The 19,882-nt window shown below is 40.1% G+C and overlaps 1 protein-coding gene across 1 annotated transcript in view; it reads left to right on the top strand.

The window, feature by feature from the left end:
- The window catches only part of LOC145402111 (1-phosphatidylinositol 4,5-bisphosphate phosphodiesterase delta-4-like), a 218,529-nt gene extending 208,957 nt beyond the window's left edge, over window positions 1-9,572 (top strand). Inside the window, exons 17-18 of the mRNA XM_080274229.1 lie at window positions 1,723-1,872; window positions 8,285-9,572. Of these exons, the coding sequence (XP_080130355.1) occupies window positions 1,723-1,872; window positions 8,285-8,373 (239 nt within the window). The 3' untranslated portion in view covers window positions 8,374-9,572. The remainder of the gene's footprint in view (window positions 1-1,722; window positions 1,873-8,284) is intronic.
- The last annotated feature ends 10,310 nt before the right edge of the window (window positions 9,573-19,882 follow it).

Here is a 19,882-nt window from a genome sequence, read left to right as displayed (position 1 = left end):
ACAAGGGATGGGGGAGGCTCGGGCGGTTTGCAAGGGTTCTGCTGGAGAGAGGCGGGGGGGACAGAGGGTAGTAGCATTTCTGAAAATGCTTCAACAGAGGTAATGTATTTTAATATTTTTTAAATTATTACTATTTGTGAATAATAATAAATAAAAAATACATTATTTCTTAAGAGTAGCAAATACAATTCCCTACAAAAATCACTTAAACATATTATTTAAATCAAATATCCACAGCCTAATAATTTATTAGGCTGTGGATATTTAATTTAAATAATATGTTTTAATGATTATTGTAATAAATTACACATGCTGTTGTATATCTTTTGTGAAATATTGATTAAAACGTCTTGTGAAAATGCGGATAATAGTAAAACTGGCAACGTCACAGCCTTTGTTTCCCTTCCCCTCCGCTTCGCAGCCCGCTCACTCCTCTGGTTGAACTTCCACGAATGAAAAAGTTACTACATGACAGAATTGTGATACCAACTCTAATGTATGGAAGTGAAGCTTTGACCTTGTTGGAGGGACGCAAGTCAAGAGTGAGAACTGTGGAAATAAATGAGTTATTTGAGAGGAGCATGTGGAGTTACATGGAGAGACAGACTGACAAATGAGGAAGTGAAGGGTCGTTGTAATGTGGATGTGGATGTGATAGGAGGCGTTAGGAGAAACACATTGAGGTGGTTTGGTCATATGGAGAGGATGGAGAGTGAGAGACTAAAGAGGAGAGTGTATGTGAGTGAGGTGGAGGGGGGAGAGGGAGAGGGAAGCCAAGGATGAGATGGAGGGATGGAGTGGAGAAGTATATGAGAAAGGGGGGTGTGAGCTGGGAGAAGGGCAGTGAAATGGTGGGGGACAGGGTGACATGGAGGAGATTTGTTGCTTGTTTGTGGCCAGTGGCCACCGCTTACGGGATTAAGGGGACTGTCAATAGATAGATAGAATAATAAGAAATATACGTAAGTAAGTATGCTAATGTATTTAAATATCTCAATATTTTACAGTAATTCCCACAAATATATGCAAATGGTTTGCGCTTGCTCCTTGCAACATTGCGCAAGCTAAATATTTGTCAGATTGCACACTTGCGCTTGAGCTACGTAGTGATCTGTGGATTGCGCTTGCGCAAGGTCCTTCTTCGTTTGTGCTGCCCACCGCTGCAGTTTTCATAATGGTAACTTTTCATTCCTTCATTATATTTTGGGATTTCATTCCATCCTCACAATAATAACATTTGATTTTAGAGTCTGATATTCCACCATTACAGTTATATGGGCAAGTTATGGTAAGTCATACTGTATATTCTTATGATGTACTGTTTTTTTTTTTTTTTTTTTTTTTTTTTATATATATATATAAGGAATTGTGTTTCATTAATCTTAGGCATAATAAAAATGTCCAGTTCATTGCTTGAACAATGTATTTAGGCAGCTTTATTAAGGTTCCTTTCCTTGTTTAAATTTTTTTAGTTCATTAATATTTTTTTCACTAAATCCATGTGGCACAGTCTTTTTTTATCTGATTTGTACTATGTGTAGCTGGTTTCCTCCTCCTCTGACATTTGAGCTTTCCTTCCCATAGTTTTGGATCTTACTCAGCCCATTTTATTTGTAGGGAATAGGGGTAGGATGATAATGGTGACATGGGAGGAAAATGAGGTTAGTGATGATGTAGATTGTAAAGTAGGGTTAGGGTTAATATGACTTGTATTCCTGGCAGGCTTCAATCCAGTGTGGGATGAAACCCTAGAGCTGACCATTCGAGTGCCACAGGTGTCACTAGTTTACTTCTCCCTGCGTGATGAGAGCTCCCTGGCCCGTGACCCTGTACTGGCTCTTTGCTGCATACCCTTCACTTCCATTGCAACTGGTATGATTTGTCTGAGTACTGGAACTTTGTGAAGTTTACTTCACCTTCCTGGGGTGCTGCCATTGCCCTGAATGGAGAGAAGCAAATGCAACTTCTTCCTGGAACAGAACCTCCTCATCCTTCCTTTGCATCTCGCAAGGAGGACTCTGGTCCAATTTGGTGGGAGCACCATCTCTTGTGTGGGAGCAGTTGCTCTCTATGTTTTTTTTCTTATATTATGGGATTTGACTCTCAGGTGGTCATTTCACTGCTGCTTACACTAGCTAGAGACATCGTGAACAATCCTGGTCCCAAAACACGATACACATGCTCTGTTTGCTCCCTACACATCAGCAGTACAAGACATAAACTTGGATCTGTTAAATGCACTTCATGCAGAGAATGGATCCATAACACATGTGCAACACTAACAAATGCCAGACAGTACCACAGCACATGGGTGTGTGACAGATGCAGCACACCCACAAACACACCTGTCATGCCAGACATGACTCTGCCCATCCCCTCCAGCGGCTCTCCCACATACACAACCTTAGACATTTCAGTCTCTGCACACAAGCACTGCACATACAATGCACACACACACTGGACACACACCTCCTCAAACACACACGAACACACTGCAGTTAAATGTTGATGGCCTTCCCAAAAAACATCAGAAATAAAACATTTCCTTCACAACCGTGAGATACACGTAGCACTCTTACCAGAAACAGAAGTAACACATATACAGCAGACAACCCAAATTGGTCACTACTCACAGTTGCTCAGATAGAACTGAAGGCCACTGAAGAGTCCTCATTACTTACAGTCACCCATTAGTCCTCTTCAGACACAATACAATCACTTTTACATAATGACATAGTAGAAATGCAGTCACTCACTGTCAGATATGGTCACAAACAAGAAATCAAAATTTTTTACATATGCAGTACATACCCCCAGACACTTCCCACACTGTTCCAGCACAAAACAACCCTCATCTTCTCCCTCTAACACAGAAATGTAGCCCTGTCATTGCTGGGGACTTAAATGCTAAGAGCACTGCCTGTATGAACTTTATCAAAACCATTGCTGAGGCCTTGACATTGGTACGCAACACAGCAACATGTACATTTTCAGTGACACCTCACAGTACACACTCATCCCACTCTAAGCAGACTGCATCCTCACCTCTCCAAGCATCACATTCTGTTGGCCAACACTTTGCACACACCACCACCTGGTGAACAAAACCCAAACTCACTCTAGATCATTTCCCAATTATTATCACTAGAAATAATCCACACCAGAATGATCACACTTCTCATACACAGACTACAAGAAAGCAGAGGGGACAATTCACTGAAGAAACAGAATCATAGTTCAGCATAATGAACAACACACCTATCACCAACATTAACAAGCATATTGCAGAGTTCATCATCATATGGAATGCAACCAAACACCACATTTCACAAGGCAACAGAAGACAGTGCAGTGCAAAGTTCACACCAGAGATTGCCCAACTCATAAGACAACATGACAGACTTAAACAGAACTCTCCTTTCCCACACACACAAGACACCATCAGAAAGCTCCAAGAACTTTATTTAAAAAAAAAAAAAAAAAAAAAAAAAAAAAAAAAAAGTGGAAATGTAGAAGACCTTTGTAACAACAGTGTCGCTCTGCAGACCTCTCTTGACACTACGAACCAGTTAACATTATCACTAAATTACAAACATGCACTTCCCAGACCTCTGCCATCATCATCTCCAATACCCAACACCTCCCTCCCAACAAAGAACAAGCAAACATATTCATAAAGCACTATGCAAAGGTAAGTCAACACCAACACACACACAGTCTGAAAAACAGCCCTTTCAGAAAGGGCATTCCTTTTCCCTCATTCCCAGTGCAACCCCCCTCGTTCCAGAATAGACATATAACATTATCAAGAACACAAAGAGCTTCACAAGCAGAGGGCTAGATGGCTTCAGCAACCTGCACCTGGAACAGAACCACAAGGCATCCACGCCCCCACAGACATCAGCAGCTACTCATACTTACACTGTAGCATTCCCAGTACAGTATTTGGAAGTATAAAATAATCATTACTATACCCAAACCAAAGACCCAGCTTTCCCATCTTCATTCAAACCTGTAACACTAACAAAGCACATTACCCCAAAAAACTGAACACCAAGATAACTGAACACCTCATTCTCAACAAGTCATTTTCCATATTTTATCCCCCTTATTCCTTCATAACACAGATTCAGAACACTGAACTCTCCGTCAGTGATGCCCAACCGTTTGGTCTTGGTCCCCCATTTCCAACCACGTTCTTACTTGTGAAACTCTGGAGACAATTAAACGGGACTTGCTAAACTGAAAATAATTACTGCTGCAATGAGTCCATACATATTCATTTAACATGCCATGGAATGTTATTATTAAAACTATGTAAATGAAAACCTCAGCAAAACTGTAGAACACATTTATTTTATTAATCTTTGCATTTCAGTGATGAGTGTTCTACGAATGTTAATGTGCATCAGGGGTCAGTTTCGAGCCCCCTAGTTGTTTATCATGGTACTTGAAGCCTTCTCACATGACTTCAGAAATGGACTTCTATGGGAGATGTTGTATGTTGATGATTTGGTGTTGATTGCAGAGAACAAAAGGTATGCAGAGGATAGATTTAGGAAGTGGAGAGATGGTATGGGGCACAAAGGCTGAAAAGTAAATGCAGATAAAACAAAAGTGATGATATCTAGGGATGGTGGCAGAACTGTCAGAGAAGAGGGAGAGTGGCCATGTGCAAATTGCCACAAGGGCATGGGTAGTAATTCCATCTTGTGCAGTGTTTGTGATAAGTGGGTGCATAAGAGATGTGCCTAGTGGGACTGCAAAATAATGCTAATTTTATGTGTGCAGCGTGTCGGGGAGAGCAGGTGGAGATTGTCAGGCGTGAAAGGATTGAAATTACTGGTGAGTCTCTTGAGTGTGTGGAAAAGTTTTGTTATTTGGGAGACATGTTATGTGTTGGAGGTGGGGCTGGAGCTAGCTCTTTGGCTAGGGTGAGAAGCGGTTGGAAGAAGCTCAGGGAGCTGTTGCCTCTCCTGACATTGAGAGTGTTCTCCCTTCGTGCTGAGGGATCTTTGTCTGCAGCATGTGTTAGGAATGTAATACTGTATGGTAGTGAGACCTCAGCTGTAAAGGAAGAGGATATTTGCAGGCTCAAATGTACAGAAATTATATTGATTAGGTGGATGTGCATTGCATCCCTGCATACAAGGTGGTGGTGGGGGGGGGAGGCTGGGTTTACGATGGAAAAGTTGAGAGGTAGGATGATACTAGAGTGTATTGGTGTTGTGATGAGGAGAGATAGATTGATGTGGTTTGGATGGAAGAGGTAGGATGGGACTAGAGTGTTGATGTTGTCATGAGGAAATGTAGATTGAGGTGGTTTGGGCATGTGAACTGGATGGGGGATGATAATTGGGTGCAGAAAATGAGAAGCGTTAATATTGGGGGTGGGGTTGTGAGAGGTAGACTGAAAAAGACATGGGATGAGGTCATTAAAAACCTTTGGTGCTATCCAGACTTATGTCTGATCTATTGGAAAGAGTCCAGTTTAGGAGGAGGAAGTCTGGATGTCACTTTTATCAGAATTTCGCATTTTTTGGAATGGCTTAGGCCCCAATTAGTCCATTATAGTAAAGGTTTTACTACAGTATATATACAGTGTATATATATATATATATACATACAGTCACCTTTCACATAACGCACGAATATTGTTCCTGCCAGTTCCTGCTGTATGAAAATTCTGCGTTATACAGTCACATGTTTACATGTTAAAGGGTTACATGGTACCCAAGCCAGCCCCAGCTTCTCCTTTTGGGGCAATTTTCTGGGATTTTTCCCAGGAGATTTACCTACCTAAAAATGACTTCAGTATCCACAAACACAGGAAGATTCCTCAGCTTGAACTGAAGAGTTTGTGTGTGTTTATAGGGTCGATTGGAACTTCTACCCTCTCTCGTCAGTTGCAGTACATGACCAGGTACCTTTTCATCATAAGAAGCACTGGGTCAGACGAATTGCTGACTCGTGACTTGGCACTTTTAGACAAATGGCACAATTATGTTCTCCTCTCTCCTTCCGCCTGATCACATCAAGCTTCTGCTCCTGGGTCAAACTCTTCCACCGTCTTGCTGAGTCACAGTAGCGCGGCATGGTTAGGCTGGGTCAGATGGCAAAAAAAAAAAAAAAAAAAAAAAAAAAAACAGCATGTGTGGAGGCAGAGAGTGGGCAGAGGGTTGACTGGAGTGGTACAGGAATCAGGATTACCAACTCACATTTGCAAATGTCGCTATGCTCATGCCTAAAAGTCGCTAATATTACTCCTCCCCCCCACGCTTATATTCACCCATCATTCAAGCCCCAGGAATCCTGGCTGCATCTAATACGCCAAACACTTTCACCACATTCTGTAACTTCACATAAACTTATCCGATGGAGTTAGTACAAATAATTTTTAAAAGGGGTGCCAAATCTCTGATCATGCACTTCTTTCAACATTCATCCAGCCAGCTCGATCTCTTGTCAGTTTCTTAGCCTCACCGACTTCCATACCTCTCTTCCTCACACACTTCTCCACCATATCTGTCTACCTTCACCTTGGCCTACCTTCCCTCCTCCCTGCTTCAGATTCACTCAGATATACCTTTTACACCACTCTGTTGTTATCCATTCTGTCTACATGACCATACCATCTCAGTACACTCTTCGATTCTGGTGTCCACAGACTTCTTCACTCTGCATCTTTCATGAATCACATTATTTAGAATCTCTCCACTGTGTGTACTCCACATACATTCCTCAGCAGTCCCGTCTCCACTACTTTCACTCTTGACTTTCCATTTTCATTCCCCACCATAGTCTCACATCCGTATGTTAAAGTTGGCACTAACACTCCATCGTATAAGCCTCATGCAGCTGCAATGGTCAAGCTTACATTTCTCATCAAGCCCTTCATAACACCAGCCACCCTTCCTTGTGTCACTCTACTTTCCACTTTTTTTTTTTTTTTTTACATATTTTCCTCTTGAAACCATGATATTTACACATATTTAGAATCTTTTTCTGACACTTAGAATTTGGAGATTTGGTAAATACAGAAGCACTCTCCCATGCAGAGGCTGACCTTGCACTTGGCATACAGTTACACACATCTCTTTTTCTTTTCCTCCCTCACTTCCAAACCTCCTCCTTTTGGGAGTGGCTGTCAGAAATACAAGTGAGTGGTAAGTGACACCACTAGGGTGGTTGGATGCACTTCGTGACTGAATGGGTGGTGGGGGAAGGGGGTAGTTGGAAAAAATGAGCAACATCCTCACTCCATGGTGGCCAGTAGGTGACTGAGTGGTGCAACAGGTTTGCGTAGGCAGGGGGATCCCACATGACCCTCTCATCAAGCATAAACAAGAGTTATGTGGGAATAATCAAGCATGAAAAATGCAATGTTTCCCACAGTATTCTGGAAGGACTGATACATTTGCCTATACTGTCCTTCCAGAAGGACTGTCACAACTACAGTACTCTGCACCCTCTCTAATTTATTGTTTTATGGTAAGTCCACACTGCTGTAGCATATTTTAAAATAGGCCATATTGTTGTCATTATCAGTTTACCTTGCATTTCATCAGTCACGTAATTAAATCCTGTTCTTACATTCATCAAAAGATTGTATGCTCTGCTAATGATCTTATTTAGAAATCCTGTTCTTACATTCATCGAAAGATTGTATGCTCTGCTAATGATCTTATTTAGATTCTTCTCTGGTGATATTCCTTGCTGTCGTATTGCACCTAAATTTCTCACACTTTTGTTTTACCAATGTCATTCATCCCATTTTAAAATCCCATTTAGGTCTCCTCTTACCTACACTCATCTCAGTCATGTGGCACTTACAAGCTGTTAACTGAGTCTTCCATAACTGGTTTCATCTATGAAGTTGATCCAGATCATCTTGCACCTCTCTGCAACTATTGTCTAACTATTCTCATCTGTATCTTATTGCTAAATGTAATTCCTGCATTCATGGAAAACATGTTCATGTATGGTCAGACATCGTTTGGCGTATAGCTTAAATATATCAGAAACATATTAGGGGGCAAAACTGCCCTCTGGAGCACTCCATTTATTACTCTTTTTCCATGATAGATACTCTACAATCACAGATTTCATTTATCTGCCAGTAAGGTAAGGTTATGTGTGTGTGTGTGTGTGTGTGTGTGTGTGTGTGTGTGGGGTAGAAGTTATTATACTTGGGGTTCTTTGCTTCTCTGATTTCTGTTGCCAATGAGATCATAGTTTGGATACTTGGATAGGATAATGATAATAATGATGATGAATATTGCAGGTTACCGGTTCGTGCACTTGACTGACCTGAGTGGAAAATCTATGGCTCCTTCAGCACTCTTCGTTCACATTGAGATTGCTGACAAGTGAGCTGTAAGAACTCTGAACTGCAGAAAAAACAATGTTAACAGAGCCATGGCACCCTCAGACTTCAGGTAAACTAGAACCATGACCCACATGCATTATCTCTTGCTTTGTGTTATGAGTTGAAGGGGAAAAAAAAAAAAAAAAAAAAAAAGCCTAGATTCACTCTATCCTCTTGTCTCCTACTTTGAGTGAAAAGTTAATTAAATCAGGATCACCTTGCACAGATAACATGTTGTGGACTGATTGAAATATAAAGAGGGTGAAGAGATACTCTCTTGCCATATAGTTGCTTTGGATATTGAATCATGCCTAACTAGATAAGATGCATTTACATCGTCTTATTGCCCCTGACAGCTAGGTGAAACATGCAAAGCCAGAACCCCATATATTATATCAACCTTACTTCAAATTGTGAGTGAATTGCAAAGAAATGAAACTCCACTTACTGTAGAGTATAGTCGGAGCTCGAATTGTGGATGAAATATAACCAGGATTTAGTCACACCATCTCATCACATCATGGGCAAAAATGCAGGATTAGAAAGTTTTTGTGCTGGAGGAGACTTGGGGTGTAAAAGTGTGTAATGTACAGAAAGTCCTCAATATGCCCCCCCCAAAAAAAAAAAAAAACATTATTGTTATGAAGTCCATAGTTATTAACAAAACAAATAAGAAAAAAAAAAAAAAAAAAAAATATAAGTTCCATTGCAAGCTATATAGTTGATGTGCCAATTTGTGCCACTTTACAACACCAGTTATTTATAAATAGTTGTGATATTTTGAAACACATTTGCAACATATAACAAGAACTTAACTGTGTGCTTGAGATATGGTAATCTTCTGCACATGGACCTTTTTTTAATACCCTGTATAAACACGGTGTTGTGGTTCATGAGCAAAGTCAGGTATGACATTCATTATCAAATTCCAGATATTAATGACACAAACAAATCAAGATTGGCCTGGAGACCTACTCTCACCCTCAGCCAATTTCCAAGGCTGTTGCACAGTGATACAGAAATTAGGAAGGGCTGTATCCTTTTGAACATACTTAGCATAGGTGTTCTCAAACAGTTGCACTAGGGTCGGTAGAGGTAGAGAACTGTTTTGATACTGGATTTAACCGTGTGTCAGTCAGATAAAGTATGAATATCATTATCCTGTAAGACATCTTTATATTGACTCTCGCTATGATGCTCTTGGACTTGAGAAGAATATGCCTTATTCAGGGTTAAAATTTTATGACTTTTTTGTAGTTGTGACTACAGTTAGCCATCTGATTTTAGTGATTCATATATTTTTAGCCCTTCATACGCCATATGGGGTCAGATTGACTCCAACACATTTTTTAAATGATGCTGTTCAGCCACCTATTGCTTTAGGGATCTGGCGAACCATGACTTTGTCTTTGGCCAGTGTATAAACACACAACATTCGAGTGGAAAGACTCTCATGGTTCAGGAGTTAGGAGGACGCAAATTTCGTTAGGGGCTGTCCAGTACCCCACCTAGCATTCCATGTAACTTTTTTTTTTTTTTTCCACTGAATGTTGAGATGTTCCACTTCAGCAAAGGAGAATTGTGGAAAATCCTCCCATTTCTGATGCTGATAATGACTTCTGCAGTGATTTATCTGATGTTAAAATCATTCAGGGGGTGTCTGATTATAAATATGTCAATCTTGTTTATGTTTACTTGATTTGTGAATCATTCAGGGGTTTTGTTAATATAAATGTCAGTCTTGTTTATGCTCTCAGCATAGATTCAACCAAATTATTTGCAACATTTTATTTTATACATTTTTTAAACCCCTAAACCACGGGGTTGTTTTTGCTTGACTTGCTTGTCTCATGGGCATATTCACGCTCCGACAGACGCTCTAAAAATATTTGCCAAAAATCAGTTATTAGTCCTAGAATATTAAAATTACATATGCTTATGGCACATACCTTCAGCTTTCTCCAGGGATATTTGTTGAGCCTTCGTCGAGTACCATAGGACTTGTGGAGACCTCTGAAGTTGGGTAACGAAGTCTCCACTTTACACTTCCCGACAACCCGTAATATGATTACCACAGCCTGATATTATCACTAGAAACACTATGTTATGATTCTCAAATAGTTTGGAATCCATACTCCAAAAAAAAAAAATAACTGTGAAAGCAATGAAAATTACGAGGGCGTATGACCTTCCCACTTGCGATCGTTCACTGCTGGTATTCTGTCATTTATTATTCAAAAAAACACTCACACTTTATATTTCTGTTCCTATATAACACTTATATATATATCTACAGTGTTTATCCATAAGTTTCCTTCAGTAATAGTAGTTTATTGTCATTGTAGGCATTCATTTTCTCTTTCAGTAAAATACGTAGCATTCACTTTCTCGTCTTGTATACTAGCGTTGAGAGTGAATGTCACTTTCACTTTCGTTTTCGTTTTTAAAGGCTCCAACATGCTTGCATGTGTCGGCCTTGGTCACCTAATGGCGGCTCTCCATGCTGCACGATCCATTGCAGCCTCCCTGTTCAGTCCCTTAACCCTAAGGTCACACTTAATGACCTCGTCCCATGTCTTTCTCGGTCTACCCCTCATAACCCCACCCCCAATATTAACACTTCTCACCTTCCTCACCCAACTATCATCCCCCATCCTCTCCACATGTCCAAACCACCTTAATCTACCTCTCCTCATCACAACACCAATACACTCCAGTCCCATCCTACCTCTCAACTCTTCCATTGTAAACCCAGCCCCTCCAGGCCTTGGACACAGGCACGCACTGCACATCCACCTAATCATTGTCATTTCTGTACGTCTGAGCCGGCGAATGTCTTCCTCCTTCACTGCCCAGGTCTCACTGCCATACAGCATTACACTCCTAACACACGCTGCATACAAAGACCCCTTAGCACGTAGGGAGAGCCCCCTCAATGTCAGGAGAGGCAAGAGCTCCCTGAACTTCTTCCAACCACTTCTCACCCTAGCCACAGAGCTAGCTCCAGCCCCACCTCCAGCACACAACATGTCTCCTAAATAACAAAACTCTTCCACACACTCAAGAGATTCACCAGCAAGTTCAATTCTTTCACGTCTGACGATCTCCACCTGCTCACCCCGGCACGCCGTACACATAAAATCAGCATTATCTCGCAGTCTACCTCTGATACCACTACATCTCTTATGCACCCATTTATCACACACACCGCACAAGATGGAATTACTTCCCACGCCCTTGTGGCAAACTGCACATGGCCACTCTCCCTCGTCTTTGACAGTACCGCCACCAACCCTAGATATCATCACTTTTGTTTTATCTGCATTTACCCTTAAACCCTTTTGCCCCATACCATCTCTCCACTTCCTAAACCTTTCCTCCGCCTCCCTTTCATTCTCTGCAATCAACACCAAATCATCAGCATACAACAACTCCCACGGGAGTCCGTTTCTAAAGTCACGTGAAAGGGCTTCAAGTACCATGATAAACAACATGGGACTCAAGACTGACCCCTGATGCACACCAACATTCACGGAAAACTCATCACTCAAATCTCCATTCGCTCTCACCTGGGTGTGAGCACCCACATACATGGCCATAACCACCCTAACCAGCCACTCCTCCAAGCCAAGCTTTCTCATTGCCCACTTCACCACCTCTCTAGGGACTCTGTCAAAGGCCTTTTCCAAATCAACAAAAACAAAATAAAGATCCCTTCTCCTACCAATATATTTTTCCTGAAGCTGTCGAACAATGAATATGGCATCAGTGGTCCCCCTACCTGGCATAAACCCAAACTGCATCTCATCAATATTCACTCTTTCTCTAATCATACCTTCTAAAACTCTCTCCATTACCTTCATTATCTGATCTAAAAGCTTTATACCTCTATAATTCCCTCTTTCCAGGGTATCACCCTTCCCTTTATACACATTTACAATTACACTCTTCAGCCAATCATCTGGGACAACACACTCATAAATAATCCTATTTATCAGGTCAGTGACTAAACTCACTTTCATTACTCCTAGTATATATACTTTTATTCTTATATTACTACTCATTTACATTTCTATTTACATTCTCTATTTTATTTACATTATTTACATTTCTATTTTATTTACACTGTTATACACTGTCACTTGCAGTAACTTATAAAACTATTTTCCACTGTTCACTTATATTTACATTCATTGCTTTCACTTTCTGTTTACACATTGTTTACATTTCCACTTGCACTGTTTTACTCACCAGAAAGATTGTAGTCACCGTCTATCATTTTCATTGACAAATTAGCCAGTTCACGTTCCACAGCAGTCACTTAGCCCTTTACTCCTTTCCACACGAGGTTTATTAGGGGTAGAGGTCACAGGGCCCTTTGCATGGGGCTAAAAACGACAGAATTGGACAGGCGCGAATCCGACGTGCTTTCACCTTGAAAAACGACAGTAAACTGAATACGGTGTGGTGGCCTGCCTAGGGGAAGTGCAATGCTACCAATGTCAGCTTGGTGACAGCTGCTAATATATATGCAATGAAATGATTGGCAGGAAATCTAGACAATACATAATAAATTAGGTAGTTCCAGGTGAATGTAAATATCACTTTGGCTTCTCCCTTCCTCACTTATGTATATTTTTATTACGAGAATAGATTGTACGGCATATTTCAAGGGGAAATAAACAGCGAAAATTAGCGAACGAGTGCACATGAGGTGTTGTCAGGTGATAATTAGCCAATTCCAGGTATATGGCACTATCACTTACCGTATTTATTTTTTGTATATATTATTTGGTATAAGAATAGGGCATAGGGCTTATTTCAATGGATGAAATCAGTGGAAAGTTCCAGGGAAGATTTACTTAGCGTAGCACAGCCGGGCAGGCAAGAGGAGAGGGTAATGGAGGGGAGGTAGGGAGGGGAGTCAAGAACGGGGAGAAATGGCTGAATTGTCAACAATGGATGAGAGTACAGATGAGATTAGGAGTGCTGACTAGTGTTGGACATTGGCAGTACTGATAGATGATCAAGCCACCACTTGAAAGCCCGGGCAAATTCAAAATAACACAGAATCACAAAAGTGACACCCCGCGGTATGATCCCTTGCTCCCAAGTGTTACGAAAGTGACGCCCCGCGGTTCAGGAGTTAAAGTATTATAGCTGATAATACATTTATTTTATTATATCAAGAGCATGCTGCATGAATAAGAATGATGTAACCTAAAAATATATTCCACATTATTCATTACTTGTGCAAACTTTCAAAAATTTTGAAGCAAATAAATTTTTTTTTCATTAAAAAACACAAAAGGCATAAAAATAAAACACAAAAGGGACACATGGTGGATTGTCTACACGTGCCATGTCCTGGGCAACGTGTACAAAATTTAACATTCGTAACTTTGTTCATATGGCTGAAATCCAAAAATTAAGTTGGCATCTCTCAAAACCCCACATGGCATTCTGGGTTATGGTTGCTCACCAGGTGTACGAAGGGTTAAAAATCCAAGAATTAATGTGATGGCACATTTGTCTGTCTGATAGGTATAATGAAGCTCATATGTGTTGGAAGTTATGCTTGTGAGGTGGAGTCAGGATTCTGTGGGCTTGAATGGTGAGTGAGTATGGCCCATATCATTGGATATCTTCTTTTTAAGTTTTTCCTTTGTCCTGGCTTTCTCATTTCTTGCTATTTGGATCATACTTCACCTCATCTTTTTGTAGGAAACAGTGGTCAGGATAATGATGTGATACTGCAGTTTGTCACTTCAACAATCAGAGTCACATGTGATTTTATCAGAATGGTCAAAACATTGGGACAGTGTGTAAGGATAGGAGAGTACATTAATGTTCACAAATGGTTAATGTGCCTATTTTAATTTTAATTCAGTTCTTTGACCCTGGGAGGTACAAAATCTAGTTACGTTTTTGTGTGACACAATGTAGTGCAGTATTTAAAAGCGTAGCACAGGCAGAGTATAAAATATTAATTTTGAGCTGTTATTAATGCAGGAATGTAATACTGCAATATTTAGAGGCTGCAGTAATAGAGGTTTACTTTTTTAAGCATATAAGAATAGTCTTAGGAGTCTCCTTAGCACCTGTTCCTTGTTAAATAGTTCCCAAACATGGCCTATTGCTGTAATGTCTCCCATGTTTTTCAAAAATCATGTCAGTATCTGCTTAGGACGATGATAGTGATGATGTCAGTATTAGAATACGTGCTCACCATCCACTCACTTCATGTAGTGCAGCTGTCAGGTGACTGCCCTTTCCTGTCTTCCTTCCTTCTTTCTTTCCTTCGTCTTCCTTCTTTTTTTTTTCCTCTTCCTTCTGTCTATGGGTGACTCTACACTGAGTGACAAGCCAAATGGTTTCCTGTACACCAGGAAACCATATACTATGCTGGGTGGTAACCATATAACCAGACCATGATGCCTGGTGGTTAATGGGTAATTAAGGCTCTCCAACCAGATTGAGCCCTTGTAGGTTTATATCCAAGGGGTTGTATGGGTTTATTGCCCATGTAATGCCACTCCTCAGGACCAACTTGCCTAGCCCCGGGCTCTTACACTCCACATGGGGCAACACAGAATAAGATGATGTATGTATGTATGTATGTGTAGTTAAAACAGCATGTAAGGGAGTATGTAGGTAAAATATCGTTAAGGAAGAGGTAATAGAGAGCCTTCCAAACCCCTGCATAAGCAGAGTACTGTTATTAAGAAAACCTTCATGTATGACCCCACCGAAACTGCCTGGTGGTCACAGTACTGCTATGGTGATGGTTTGAAGAAGAGGTTTATTGTGTGTGCTCTTTGAATCGCATGTGTTCTTAGCAAATGTAAGGTAGTGGAAAGTTTTCACCATATTCAGAAGATGTCACCAGAAATGTACTGAGAATGATGTTCAACTCATAATTATTAATGAAGTTTCTTTTATGCATTAATTTAACTTTTCATGATTGGAAAATACTGAAGATCGTATTGCATTAACCCCTTCAGTGTGAGGGTGGTGTCATCAGGTCTAGTTCATATGATGGTAGCAAGAACAAAATACATAAAAAACAGCATGATGCCATAGAGTTGAAGGGGTTAATATGTCGCACATTAAGCCTTGTGACACTTTAGGGAATGCAGAAATGTGGTAATGCAGTAGGACCTGCTTTAAGTTTTGCAGAGAAATGTAACAATAATATATGACACTGCAGAAAGTCCTCATTATATGTTGCCCTTTTTACTATCTCGTTTGTACCTAGTCAACAGTAAATTACAGAACACTGCCTGCTAAAGTTCCCTTGCTGCCTATAAACATGATTTGCCAGTTGTGTAATTTGCAGTACCAGTTGTATGGATAAATTTGTAATGTTTTGGAACTTATTCTTGACATGTAGTGAGGTCTTACTGCACAGTACAAGTTTTGAAGGGTATTAAAATAATTTCTTCACATGGGCAAGCATAGAAATGCTGCAAGTGTTAATAATGTTGTATCAATAGCAGGGAATGTGAAGTTCTGACTTGCATTTTGTTTAACCAGAAACACTTTTAGTGTTTGTTTTATGTGAAAGATAAAGTAATATTTCGTGTGGCAGTTGGTCTGTTGTTAGATCTCTCAGGCTGCAAAAGGGCTGTTGCTTATGCCACAGTGTGAGTCCTGGGTCCATATTCTTGTCACATCAGGAGGCTTCCTAGCACTTCATAATGATTTATTATAATTTTGGATGGATGGATGTACATTATTTATGAAGATTATGGTGACATTAGAATGATTTAAATAACATAGAAGAGGATAGCAAGATGTACAGTAATATGCAAAATGAATAACTTAGAAAGAGATGTTAGGGAGATTCCTTATCAGATGAGAGAATACAGGCCCTGGAGGTAACCAGGGTATTAATGTTCATGACTACATAGCTTAGCCTTTAGCCTTTGTGTTCCAGTGACAGAAATACATCCCCCCCCCTCCCCCCCATCTTATTTAACCTCATCTTTCCAATGATGCCTTGTTCCATTTGTATGTGCAATTTGTAGATGATTTTATTTTGCTCAGGAAAGACCTTGCATGTTGAAGGGATCAGAGAATGGTAAATGTTATCTCTCCATTTGGGGAAGGAGGGGGAACGAAACCATGTAGAATCATCTGCGTATCAAGAACATAATAATATATACCTCATCGGTTTGAAGGGGTTAATGGAAAACTGTATAACATTATTTGTGATTTCTTTTTACTTCATGTGCTTTTATGTTAGAGCAGCTTACTTCCCCATTATTTGACTACTGTATGTTGTTATTACATCCACTGCTTTGGTGACACAATGTGGTATCCTACTTATGACCTTGTCCCAGGTTTCAGTATTTGTCAGAGGTCATATTGTACTGTGTGTAATGGGTGGAGGTGAGGGGTGGGGGGTAAGAGAGCAGGGACTGTAGCTCTCTTTCAGTCTGCTAGTGCTTAGGTCATGCTTTCTGTCATGGCTCTTGACCATTAGTGGTGGTGGTCCTGCTTGTTGCAGGAAACAGCGCTAGCATACAATCAGCCATTTCTATTGGTTATGTAGCCTTTCTCTGTGTTCACACGATCAAAAAAGTTTTACACAGGAGGAATACAGTACAGTGATCTCCTAAATGGTTAATAGAGCTTGATATTTAAGGCAGATTAATATAGTTTCAGCTGAGGATGTGTTTAATCACAATACTTACAATGAATGATTATAATCATATCAATTGCAGATGATAGTGTGCATCAGTTTGAAAACAGGGATAAGAATGCTAGGCATTTACCAATATCTGTCATCAGTAGTGTCTGATTGTTCCACAAGGACTGTATTTTATTGAAAGCCCCCATCTTGGATGATGATCTTAAGGTGTAGTGGTCAGGGTTATGACAGAGGAAATACCATTAATGTAATTTTATCCATTGGAATCCCTTATTCAGCAGTTTGTTTTTGTTATTATGGGTGTTACGAATAAGCCACAGTGATCTGTTATAGAGCTGAGAAGACACTGGCAGCTCAAAATAAGTTGTTGAAAGTGGGCAGCAGTTGTATGCAAATTCATCTTATACATTTCAAGTGTTCCCATCAAGAGTAAGTCCTCTTTACCAATTGCTTTTTTAAAGTGCTCTTTTGATATAAACTATACAGTAATTCGATAAAAATAGCATGACAAACCTTGATTGATGCTCATAAGGCTGGTTTACCAGTTTCCTTCAATCACCAGTACCAGTTGTGTTTAGAAAGCTGTAGTATTTTGGAATACATCACTGCACTGTAATAAAGATTTGCTCAGAATGTTAGCATCTCTCTGCCTGTTCTCTCTTAATGTTAGTTTAATAGTTTTTCCATTACAGCTCAGCAATCCTTCTGCATGTTGTAAGTCCTCATTTCCTGCATAACTATATTCCCTGATTGATAATCCATTTTGCTGCCGAGTTCACAGTAACTTAGAAAAGTTGCCTAAATTCATTTGCTTCCTGTAGAGCTGACTTGCCATTGTTCCCCAAGTTACATCACTATCTATCTATCTATTGCCAGATGCCTTAATCCCATAAGGGGTGGCCACAAACAAATTGCCTCTGTGTCTCCCTGTCACCCGGCATTTCACTGCGCTACTCCCAGCTCACACCTCCCTCTCTCATATACTTCTTCACTTCATCCCTCCATCTCATCCTTGGCCTCCCCTTACCTCCTCCATCCACCTCAGTCATACACTCTCCTCGTCACTCTCTCACTCTCCATCCTCTCCACATGTCCAAACCAGCTCAATGTGTTTCTCCTAATGCTTCCTATCACATGCACATCCATACCACAATGCTCCTTCACTTCCTCATTTGTCAGTCTGTCTCTCCATGTGACTCCACATGCTCCTCTCAAATAACTCATTTCCATTGCTCTCACTTTTGACTTCTGTCATCACTAAATGTATGAAAAAATGTATGAAAAAATTGGACATAATTTGCAACGCCCTGACTTAGAATGAGAACTGCCTTTACTTCACTTTATCCTTCCACATTGTTTTACACTTTAATCATCAATTGTGCATTTACCACTCCAAGACAACTTCCCTCATTAATAGCAAGAAATAACAAAGCACATCAGTGACTTTGTTTATAGAAAGGACTTGTCTGTCACTAGCTCAAGACTGTATTCCTTTTAGCTGTGAGGTTTTCCTGCACCTTATCTGTATCAATTAGTTTCTCTTCAGAACCAGTCTTCTCTTTTATGTTATGCATTCCATTCCATTAAAAATAAATAAATAAATAAATTTAAAAAAAACAGGATACCCTATAAAATGTTAAGGTGTAGTTTGCAAAATACCTGATAAGGAAATGTAGTTATAAAGTCCATAAGTCAAAACAAATGCTGTCCCTGGAGTGTGTGGAAAGGACAGCATTTAGATTATGAGTTGCAAATTGCACTACCTTAATGTACAGTTAAGTTAATTCTGTGCCAGCTCAATACCAGATCTCCTGCTTTATATACTTTATATGCTTTGTTTCGTTTCGTTTTTAAAGGCTCCAACATGCTTGCATGCATCGGCCTTGGTCACCTAATGGCAGCTCTTCATGCTGCATGATCCATTGCAGCCTCCCTGTTCAGTCCCTTAACCCTGAGGTCACACTTAATGACCTTGTCCCATGTCTTTCTTGGTCTACTCCTCGTAACCCCACCCGCAATGTGGCGGAAAAAATATATAATAATGAAAACTGCTAAGATGAAAATTAACACCTCAAAAAAAGAAGTAAAGTAAAAGCTATCTCAAGGTAATGATTCGACATTCTTTTGCCATAGGAAAAAAATAAAAAAATAATAATCTGTTAAGTTCGTTCAATCACGTTACACGAGGCTCCTGTTGCATGATGCCATTATCTGATGACCCAAACTGTGGGGGTGTGGGTCTTGGTGTTGGTGTTAGTGGAGATTTCCAACCATTTCACTGTGAGAAGGGTCCCTCTATGGTTAATGGAGTAAAAGAATTTGGTGGCAATTAATTACAAGTATTAGGAACTGGCACATTAGCCAGGAGTCATCCCTCCACCGGTTGTCACCTGTTGCCATCTGAGTTTCTGAAAATAACTTGTACATGTGTCACTAGTACAATCATCAAAACTTGACATCTCATTAAAAAAAAAATAATAATAATAATAATAATTTTGGGAACGTGAACCGGAAGTACAAGAGAATCCCAGTTACACTTGTACCCTCTCCTGTGCTATAGAAAGTATGACACTGCATCCAACACATCATCTTAGAGGGGGACAAGGGAATAGCAGCTCTCCCACTTCCATCCCTCTTAATTGCCATTTATAATGTACAGGGATATGTAGGTAGTAAGGTTATTGGCTGCTATTGTATACTATGTTCATGTTAACCCCTTGAGCCAGGGATATAATTTTTGTTTTATTTTTGATATCTCCAGAAAATATGTAACCCACAAGAGAGAATATTGATATGGAGAGGTTAGATATAGCCTTGATTAATCACTGCAAATATTGGTGGCTCATGGTATTTGATTA

Source organism: Coenobita brevimanus, chromosome 57 (genome assembly GCF_032717465.1).
Source record: "Coenobita brevimanus isolate Jiangsu-jjx chromosome 57, ASM3271746v2, whole genome shotgun sequence".
In the NCBI taxonomy this organism is placed as follows: domain Eukaryota; kingdom Metazoa; phylum Arthropoda; class Malacostraca; order Decapoda; family Coenobitidae; genus Coenobita; species Coenobita brevimanus.
Note: the sequence above shows the minus strand (reverse complement) of the source record. Positions and strands in the feature narration are given on the sequence as shown.